We start from the raw sequence: 10,244 nt of genomic DNA, 5'->3' as shown, positions 1-10,244 counted from the left end.
CTAGTATAGCTAGTGAATAAGTGGTCCTAACTCCTAAATTTCTATTGTGTTGAACTATGTACTCATTATTGTTTCTTCGTATAAATGAGATGTTTATTCTTTATGTGAGATATTTGTTCTTAATACAGTACTCGAAATTGGTGACGGCAGGAAATGATGGCACATGATGGCACTGAGAGAGAGTTTAGATCAGAAGAAAATGTAATTAGAGTTAAAAGGGAATAGATGGTTAAAATTTCTAATGGTAGGATTAAAAAGTTTTTTTTTTAATTTGAGTTGGGCTGATTTTTCTTTTAATCCTTAGTGGGCTAAAAGATCAGTCCATTATTCGCGTTGTTCAGATTTCCAATAGTCTACCTAACCGTTATTATAATAGAAATTCACATTTAAATATCATATGTATTAGATAAATAATTTAAATCAAATATATAAAAATATAATATTTATAAAATAAAATAAAAAATAAACAAATAAAAATATTTGTACTTTATTTTATAATAAAGATAGATTTATTATTTTACATATAATGCACACTTTAATCTACCTATAATGTAGATAAGGATATTAACGTAATTTTATTCGATTTTTTTTCCACTTTTTTTTATCCAAATAAAAAAAGTTATTTATTTATTTTTTTCTATCCATTTTTTTTTCATCTAAACAACTCATAAAAAATTCACTTCTATTTTCTTTTTTATTTTTCATCATCTATCCAAACAAAGTGTAAAGAACAAAAAAATAGTAACTCTCTCATTTTAATAAATAGATTTCTTATCTAGTACTAAAAAGCTTGCTTGTCACAAATTCTAGTTTTATTGTGTTAATATAAAATATTCTCTGTTTTTTCGTTTCAATTACTCTTGCAAAGTATGATCTCATATCATTTAAGCTAACTGACACTAAAAGAATGTGTAAAAAATATCTTATATGATATGAAATCACACATTCTAAAACAAAGAAAAAAAAATCATTTTTAAATTACAATCTAATTCTATTAATTTGTTCACTATATATTTCGACTGCCTAATAGTCAGTTCAATAAAACTTAAAAATCTCTACAATAATACAATTTGTACAAATAAAAATATGTACAAAAATATTCACTATTAAAAAAAAAAAGATCAAAGCGAAAATTATTATAAATTGTTTATGGCAGTTTATCACACTGAAAACCTTCATGCATAAAGAGGGATGAAGTTCATATTCAAAACTTGATCCCTACATTCATGCACTACCAATGCTACAAACATTCAAGAATCCATTGAAGCACAGATAAGTTTCATCCCTATCATTTCAATTACACCAATGTAAGAGTATTTGTCCTCATGACTTTGCGTGCGCTCTCTCTCTATATATAAGGACAACCAAATGCACAAGCATCATGTGCGGTTAATGCATAGTTTGAAAAAGAGCGGTGTAATGTATGACCTAAAGAAAGGGTCACACACATGACATACACTATTTCCTATGAACTAAATAACGTTCATGAAAATATAAATCTAGAGAAAAACTCTAGTGATAGCTTTTTCATCCTAGTGAGAAGTTCTAATGATGCTAATGGTCTTCACTCGAGTTTTCACTCTTGATCGATCATCATTCTTTTCGCTTTACAGCGTTAGATCCATCTTTAGCTAGAAAGGATTGAACGCCTTTAACGAGTTCTTCCTTCATCATGAACAAAACAGCAGCAGCTAGAACACTTTGTACAATTTTAGTGCCCATGCCTTTGTAGAATCCATAGATCCCTTCATAGTTTATCATCTTAACAATTGCATCCCATGTGCCTGAATTTCAAAGATTTTGCAACTTCAGAGAGGAAAGCAAATATTTTATACATATCTACTCCTTATGAGTACTAGAGATTTTGTTAAGTAATATCCCAAAATGAGTCTTCAAAGAATTTTTAGTCGAACAATTTAATCCTTAACAAATTTTATTCACTAAATCAATCTCTAACCTTTTATGTTGTGTCCCTTAACAAATTTTATTCACTAAATCAATCTCTAACCTTTTATGTTGTTAGACACAGGGGCGGAGCCACATAGTGAGGAAGCGGGCAATGACCCCCCGTAATTTTAATTTTTACATATAGATTATATGTAAATTTCAGTTTAGCCCCCCTTAAAATTTTGTTGTGTAAATATTTTTAGTCCCTTTCTATTTTATCTAGCTCCGCTCCTGGTTAGACATATCAATTCTCATGTCAAACTTTGATAAGAAGTTTGATAGCTCAGTTCCTATCGTTATTTAATAAAGACATACCAGTCCCTAATAATTTTTAACATTTTCGGATTAGTCTTTTTATATAGATGAACAATCTGATGTGATGTCTAACGAAATTAAAGTTTGGGGACTAATTTGATGATTAAAGGTTTGGGGTATTACTAGATGTTGTTTCCTTACAACATTGGGGGACCAAATTTTTTCTATAGGAACTAAAAGCATTTAAAGTTGGGGATATGTCTCCGTTGATCTTAATACTGTCGTGTCTTCATTGACAAAACAAGATCAAAGGACAAGAAATCTAACACACAATTGGATTATGGCATGCATTTATAAGAGAAGATTGGCATAACTCAAACCTGTATAATGGTGCCTGTTGTCCCCTGTTTTATCCTGTTTAGCTTGAAGCCTTGACTGTAAGAACATACAAGTGGGAATAGAAACGAAAAAAGCATTCCTTACTTATCTTGAATAATGGTGGAACCAAAACACAACTCAACCCATCACACAGCCCAAGCAAAGATACTTCAGCAGATTACTGTTTTAGTTCTTAATATTTGAGCTACGTCTTAATTTCGTTCCTTGTATTGGAAACATCTTATTTTTGTCATATACGTCTTATTTTATCCTATTTTAGTGCTTTGGTCAAAATTAAAAATTTTTCTTTTAACATATCATTTCTTTGATTATCATCTTCTTTTTGGTAACGAACACAATCATAATTATAGTAGTTGTAGCAATGGTTCTAGTAATTTGAGAATAAAAAAGACAAAAAAAATGTATTTTTGAAAGAAAAAATTTTAATATTGTCTAGAAGACAAAAATAGGACGATATAAAGATTTAGGATAAGAATATGACATTTAAAATATTAGAGATTAAATCAAGACTTAACTCAGACAATTAGAGACTAATAAGTAATTTCATTCTTTTTTAAGGATCATATTTAGCCAATTCAAACCAACATGTTGAGAAAGATAATAAAATATACCTTGAGAACTAGAAGAGGATAAATTACAACAGTAGCTCCAAGCTTAGCCAAAGCTCCAAGAAGAAATATCTAGTGCCATAAGGGAATCTTAGTCTGACAAATGTTGTAAACAATCAAAAGCAAATAAGGGAAGGAAGGTGTGAATATGATATCAGTTGGAAGTGATATACCTAGAGAAGCAAAATGAGAATAATACCTCAAATGCAGTTACCCCATTTCTACCCTTCTTATTCCCATAAGGTCTTCTTTTCATCTTTAATAACATGGTTTCATACAGCATGAACTGAATGGAAGGGTTGCATACCTGCAATTAGTGAAAAACAATCAATAATAGTTCATGTGATGATAATGAAAGAATTTATTTTCGAACGTACCATGATCAATGATGGTAACACACCATTCCAGAAACCAAGGATTCCACCTTCTTCATAGACTTCTTGTATCTGCAAACACATATTAGTACGTTGCGTTATGGTATGGGAATCGATACGCAGTATGCCACATGTAAAATATTATATAAAAAATATACTTATGATGTTCTGATACGCAGATAAATTGTAAATTGGTACGTATAAATTAGTACGTGACACGTCATCTAATTGGTGAAACATGTAACTATGGTATATTACACGTTGACATATGATGGTGTTTAGTCAAAACTAAAACAAAACATATTAACCCTTCAAGTGTCGGATGATCATTATTAATGTTTGAATGGTCTTTTTTCCAACAAAGTTAATCTTTCAAGGGTGATGATATACTTAACAAATCAATAATAATCACAATTGTCTTGGTCTATTTGTTCGAATATCACAAAGAGATCACTGATAAAGAATTTACCTACCACATGTTTAGTGTCATATGGAAGAGGCTTATCTGCAGGAAGAGGAACGCTTTCTTCACCACCAACAATTAACAATCCCAGGTCAGGATCTTTCTTATTTGACTCTTTTCTTTGTGTCTGCATAGTAAAAAGTGGTTTTCCACAAAAATTGAAAAGACAAAAACAATAATAATCAAGTTCAATGTAAGAAATCATTTCTTTCCATGATTCCTTCTCTTTAAAACAATGTTATCATGTAACTAAATTACCTGCATACGGGTGACAACAACCCATATAGGATTCGTCAAAAGCACATTAAGAGACCTACCAAAAATAAAATAAAAGAATTAAGTCATTGAGATCATATTATCTAATCATTGATTTTCACTAACATGATGTTGGAAGGTCAAATCAACAACACTTCACAAAGCATATGATTGAATTATAAGAAAACTAAAACAAACTATAACCATAGGGGATCTTTTCTGGGCAGAAGAAAAGTACCCAGATAAAGCAGCAATAAAAAGAGAGGATAGCATTCCAACTGATCCATCACTGATGCCAATCTTTTTTTGTGTTAGTGCAGCTTCTTCGGCTCTGTTCCTGAATATTTGATAGAAATAATAATAAACACCCTGTACCATAAAATTTGTGAGAAACTAAACCAATATGAAATTCAAAGAAAAACATTGAACATGTTGCTATAAAAATACATGATGCAGCAATCATGGCTAGTTGGAAAACTTCCATAGTTCATTCTGAATCAAACAAATAAGTAAAGTATGTCAATAGTTATATTCAATAAGTCTCTAAAGTTTCCTTATCCATCTTAATAAAATGTCAAAGGATAATCTTTTACCACTAACATAAGAAGAAAAATTGGAAGATGATCATTATAGGCTACCCTGTTGGCCTTCTATGAGATAAACATTTCAACACACTATTCACCAAGCTAAACTTCTACTTATTTGAGATTGGCAAAATTACACCGTATTAGTCCTTCGACCCTTTTCTATAAGTGACTCATCATGCTATTAAGGACTAGTATAGTATATTTTTGCCTATCTCTGGGACGTAATTAATGTAATTGGGATATCAAAGACTATTTTAGTGTACGCGGTCAATCTCCAATATCACTTTGGAGTTTATTTTCAATCTAATTTTCCCATTCATTTAGCACAAAAATGAAATATATCAACAAATAGTGTGATATATATTTCCTAAACATCATCCTAATCTCCTTCCTAACTTGTAAATTAAAAAAAAAATTCTTTGTTTAGAAATTAGGAAATATCAATATTGATCAACAAAGTAAACAAATAGCAGCAATGTTTTATACACTCATTTTTTCTTGTATACCGAACTGACACACCTCTCCACCATTAGAGGGAGTGTGAGATCACCTTAGAAAATCTTGCAGCAACATCAACAACAGTTACAATTACACAAGAAGAGGTGTCTGATACAAAAAATAAAAAATCTCCAAACATAATAAGCTGAAATAAGCTCACCTGAGATGCAGCAGTACCAACTAGTGATGGTATCAACCCTCCATACAATCGTTCCCACCCTTCTTCCTTCACAACCTATATCAATATTTTTTTTCCCAACAATCACGAACCCCACTTTCTTCCTTTCATAAAATACATTATTTAGCTAAAAAAAAGTTACACTATGGCATTATGATTCAAGCTGAAATAAAGACAGAAAAAAGGACCTGGCACATTTGTTCGAGGGTTCCAACTTTACTCTTGATTTTCTTTACATCACGGTCGGTTTGTTGGCGAGTGTTTAACTGCAGATCACACCAGAAAAAATAATTATAAAAATTCAAATCTTTCACGTCTTAAGAGAAAACCCACTTGAAAATTTTCACGAGAGGATCAGTTTTTGAAACCAAATTCGCACAGTTAAAAGGGGGTATGTTATGAGCTGAGAAATGATCCCTCCCCCAGCTCCGGCCAATCCATTGATCAAAGCGTCCGACATTTCTTTTCTTCTTTTCTGTTATTATTTATTTTCTTGGGAAAATGAAAATATTTCTCAGGAAAGCATGGCAACTGGTAACTAAGCAGAAAAAGAAATTAAGATTTGATAATAGAGAGTGTATAGTAATTAGTATAGTGATGGTGATTTTGCAGTTTGCACATACATGAAGGATTGTTTTCAATATGGATCAAGAGAATGGAATGGAATAAAGGCATGGAAGCACGACTTTCGGAATTTTGTGATGAAGCTTTCGTTTTGGTTGTTGTGTTTGGGAAAAAGCAAATAACGTTGACGTTGTTAACCGTTAAGGAAACAAGCTAAGGGGTGCTCAACTGCCAAGTGCACTTTCACAACTCATTTATAAAAAAAAATACAAATTAAGGCTGGTATTATTTTTAGCCTTTAAAAAAAATAAATTCAATCATGAACTCATAAAAATAAAATTTATTTAACAAAAATATTGAAATGTTAAATTTCTTAGTGTAAGACCCGTGCTACGCGCAAATTTCTTAGATGATCAAATGTATATATTGCATTAATTTTATTTTGTATTTCTGATTCATACTTGTTTTTTTTTTTAGGACACAATCGAAAAAAAAAAGGTCATTGTTGAGGATTCATCTCCTGAACAAGCTCAATCTTATCATAGGTAGAGTACTTTGTAAGCTATATTACCGTTTATCATCAAAATTATATTTGTTAACATGTTCTTTTATGCATGTACTATTAGATCTGAAATTGAAACTGAAGAATTAGAAGAAATCTTAAGAGAATCTAGGAAGAAGAAAAACAATGAAAAATCTGCTGCACAGGGATATGTCTTGTTGGGGTGTATATTTCCGATTTTAAGGTGTTTTCTTTGCTAATAATTGTTTCTGGTTTGCCAGGGAGAAGGAAGCTGACCTGCGATCGACAGAAGGTCACTATGTCTCATTTGAAACGTAAGAACCTTTATTTGATAAATCTTGTTATCCTGATTTAACAGTATGGTATTTTTACTGAATAATATCTACTCTATGTTTAGAATACCGGAGGTAAACTTAGGAAGTGATGATCATTTGTCTCAAGGACACACAGATCAAAGTAGCGTAAACAAACCGGTGGAGAGCATGTAATTTCTCTTTCTAATACCGGTTGCTTTTATCTTTTATTACCTTCTGCTTCTAATTCTTTATATATTTTTTTTAGAAAAAAAGCCTTTTAATGTTTTATTCGAGAAAAAAAAGGCAGGAAAAAAAGCCAAAACTGGAACTATGTAAGTTCTAAAAAACAAAGCCTGTCTTTCTTTTGAATGCTTCGGGTGTATTTTTGACTTTCTTTGGGTGTATTTCAGGTTGAGTCTAGTTGAAGAGAACATGATGGTCTTGCGGGTAGAGACACAGTCACAAACCGAAGCGCTTTCAATGTGAGTTTTTCAAGAAAATTTCAACCTTATAACCATTTTACTTTCACGGGCTTTGTTAACCTTTTATTTTTCTTCTTGTTTAGAGTTCCGATTCAAGTTTGTCTACCACTGTCCCAATCAACTACTGTGCTAGAAATTGAACCAACCCTTGTGTCAGAAATTGAACCAACCCCTGCAAAGTCTCCAAGTGAAAAAGTTAATGAAGAAACTACAAAAAGATCAAGAATAATCTTGGGGTGTATTTGTTTATTATTTGGGTGTATATTGTTCTTGTTAGGGTGTATTCATTTGGGTGTATTTTCTGTATTTGTTTGGGTGTATTGTCTGTATTCGTTTGGGTGTATTTTCTGTATTCATTTGGGTCTATTTTCTGTAATCATTTGTCTGTATTTTTTGTATTTTCTGTATTCATTTGGGTGTATTGTGTGTATTCGTTTGGTGTATTTTCTGTAATCTTTGAGTGTATTTGTTTATTGTTTGGGTGTATATTGTCCTTGTTGGGGTGTATATCCTCACAATTGTTCTGTAACACTGCAGCACTCCAGAACCACCGCCAAAAACTGAACAAAGCACACCCACGCTTCCACCAGCTCCATTTAAAGTGTAAGTTCAGTAGAGTAAAATTTTGTTTTCAATATCATTCATTTATTCTTATTCTTATATTATGTTATATCTCATCACGCAGTAATCCAGCCCCAGAAGATGCTGTTGCACCGATGATGATAGCACGGACAGCATCGTACATTCCTAAACAAGGTCCGATGCCATCATTCAGCCTCGACTTGACTGATTCAAGCCAAGAAGAAGCAACAACGCAAGAGAGTGCAGCAATGCAAGAGGGGGACAGAGGGCGAAAACTCCTGAAACGCCAAAACTAATAGAACAGTTAGGGAAGCTGGTGGGAAAAATTGCAGGCAGTGGGGTGAAAACAGAAGGTAAAACTCCACCTATTCATAAGCAAAGTGGTGAAGAAAGTTTTGAAAAGTTTGAAACTCCTGCGAGGACAAATGAAATGAGTGCTGAAATGAAAGAGAAATGCTACATCTGGGCCACACATGTGAAAACATACACAGATGGAAATACTAATGAGTATGACACCGTGTGCACACTCAATGCCCAAGATAAACACATTATCTCAAAAATTCACTTCGCATCTCTCCAAGCTGATACACATATAGAAGCTGAGGTAATATTAGAATAACATTAATGATTTTATCATGAAAAGTAAATACAATATCGATTTATGTAAAATTGATTTGGGCTTTTATTTCTAGATTGTCTTTGCCATATACCTCATCCTTAACCAGCAAAACATTAAAATGTTTCAAGAAGAAATATACTGTTTCTCCCCTGATATTGTGGTAAGTGGTACTTCAACAAATCTTGGGTGTATTTTCTGCATTCGTTTGGGTGTATTTTATGTATTTGTTTGGGTGTGTTTTCTGTATTCATTTGGGTGTATTTTCTGTATTCGTTTAGGTGTATTTTTTTCATTCGTTTGGGTGTATTTTCTGTATTCATTTGGTGTTTCACAATTGTTGCAGAACATGACCATTGCAAATCATCCAGAAGGGGTATTCTTACAGCCTAAAATCAATAAGCCATTTAGGGTGGAAGACTACCCAATGTTTATACCCTTCTTTGACCTTAAAAAACTTAGCATCGCATCGTTATGTAAGTTTTCGTTTCTAAATCTTCTTATTAACATTTTTTACTTATGTGCCAAATAAATTAAAAGACTGTTCAATATGGACATACTTCAGATTTTTGCACCTATTTGCCATTCACAACATTGGTGGTTATGGGTGGATGATACAAGAGAAAAAAAAAATCTTTTATACTCGACCCATATCACAAGACTTGTCCAGCCAATGAAAGAAAGAACATAAATATATTTGCTGTAAGTTGGTTCTGTGTTATGTATTTTAATATTTGGGTGTATTTCTGTTCAATATAAGGTGTAGGTTTGTGCTCCTTTGTTTATATTCCTTTATTGAATTTATTCATATATTATTGATTTATTTTGTGTTTTAAGGGACATGTAATTTCAAGAATAAGAGTATATGCTGGGGGCACCTCTGAAGAAAAATGATCACGGAATTCATACACCATACATTAATATCTCAGGCCAAAAGACAAGGTATAAATCTTTTAATCTGAAAATTAAACTTTCCTAGATGTAATTTGCTAATTTATTTCTTGTTTTTCAGCTATGACTGTGCTATATATGTAATGAAGTGGCTTGAGATAATTCAGCCCGAAAACGTTAAAAGGGGAAAGTATGAGTGAGACAACTGGACCCAGGTAATTGTGTTTAAAAACTAAATAACTCTATATTACCTTACTAAATTAACATAGTTGACTAAAAAAAATATTCTTTTAAACTTCAGGACGAGGTGGACCACTATAGAGTAGAATATGCTTCCCGGATTCTATTTCATGAAATGAATCAAGACAAGGCTGAAGCCATTAGGAGAAGTGATGCACACTATAAAAAACATTGTAATTATGGACGCTCAAAATCGACAGATGTATTTTCTATCGATATTTATCGACGGCTTGTCGTCGATAAAATAAAAAAATAATTATTTAAAATAAAATATTAAAATCGACGACTGGGTCGTCTATTATGTTAAAGATCTTATATTTTTTTTTAAAATCGACGGATGTATTGTTTATTTTAATATTTCTAATATCGACATTTGTCGCTGTTGATAAATTTAAACGGTTAAAATTTCTCTTTGAAAGTAAATGCATGGTATAAATTTTTTTATAAAATAGAAGGTTAAGAGGTTGATTTTTGTTTTAACTAAAA

At 31.9% G+C, this 10,244-nt stretch overlaps 2 protein-coding genes across 2 annotated transcripts; one reads left to right on the top strand and one right to left on the bottom strand.

Moving 5' to 3' along the window:
* Positions 1-1,243: 1,243 nt before the first annotated feature.
* Positions 1,244-6,354, bottom strand: LOC107621614 (peroxisomal nicotinamide adenine dinucleotide carrier-like). The gene is made up of 11 exons (XM_016323650.3): positions 5,944-6,354; positions 5,753-5,830; positions 5,547-5,621; positions 4,540-4,670; positions 4,305-4,359; positions 4,057-4,173; positions 3,587-3,655; positions 3,409-3,516; positions 3,213-3,281; positions 2,583-2,637; positions 1,244-1,784 (listed from the first exon to the last, which is right to left on the bottom strand). Exons 1-11 carry the CDS (start codon positions 6,022-6,024, stop codon positions 1,594-1,596), a joined length of 1,029 nt encoding a protein of 342 aa, XP_016179136.1. The 5' UTR covers positions 6,025-6,354; the 3' UTR covers positions 1,244-1,593.
* A 1,948-nt stretch (positions 6,355-8,302) lies between these two features.
* Positions 8,303-9,944, top strand: LOC110267676 (uncharacterized). Its single transcript, XM_088484833.1, has 7 exons — positions 8,303-8,615; positions 8,704-8,790; positions 8,974-9,103; positions 9,193-9,329; positions 9,465-9,569; positions 9,640-9,733; positions 9,820-9,944. The coding sequence occupies exons 1-4, from the start codon at positions 8,442-8,444 to the stop codon at positions 9,240-9,242; spliced, it is 441 nt and encodes a 146-aa protein (XP_088340959.1). The 5' UTR covers positions 8,303-8,441; the 3' UTR covers positions 9,243-9,329; positions 9,465-9,569; positions 9,640-9,733; positions 9,820-9,944.
* The last annotated feature ends 300 nt before the right edge of the window (positions 9,945-10,244 follow it).

This window comes from Arachis ipaensis, chromosome B10, assembly GCF_059453495.1.
Source record: "Arachis ipaensis isolate K30076 ecotype BB chromosome B10, ASM5945349v1, whole genome shotgun sequence".
In the NCBI taxonomy this organism is placed as follows: Eukaryota; Viridiplantae; Streptophyta; class Magnoliopsida; order Fabales; family Fabaceae; genus Arachis; species Arachis ipaensis.
Note: the sequence above shows the minus strand (reverse complement) of the source record. Positions and strands in the feature narration are given on the sequence as shown.

Excerpts from the sequence above, each read along its gene's own strand:
- LOC110267676 (XM_088484833.1), top strand. The coding sequence starts at position 8,442 with ATGAGTGCTGAAATGAAAGAGAAATGCTACATCTGGGCCACACATGTG. Across the intron at positions 8,616-8,703 it reads ATACACATATAGAAGCTGAG|ATTGTCTTTGCCATATACCT; the intron begins GTAATATTAGAA and ends TTTTATTTCTAG. Across the intron at positions 8,791-8,973 it reads GTTTCTCCCCTGATATTGTG|AACATGACCATTGCAAATCA; the intron begins GTAAGTGGTACT and ends CAATTGTTGCAG.
- LOC107621614 (XM_016323650.3), bottom strand. The coding sequence starts at position 6,024 with ATGTCGGACGCTTTGATCAATGGATTGGCCGGAGCTGGGGGAGGGATC. Across the intron at positions 3,656-4,056 it reads CATATGACACTAAACATGTG|ATACAAGAAGTCTATGAAGA; the intron begins GTAGGTAAATTC and ends ATGTGTTTGCAG. Across the intron at positions 2,638-3,212 it reads ATCCTCTTCTAGTTCTCAAG|TCAAGGCTTCAAGCTAAACA; the intron begins GTATATTTTATT and ends ATGTTCTTACAG.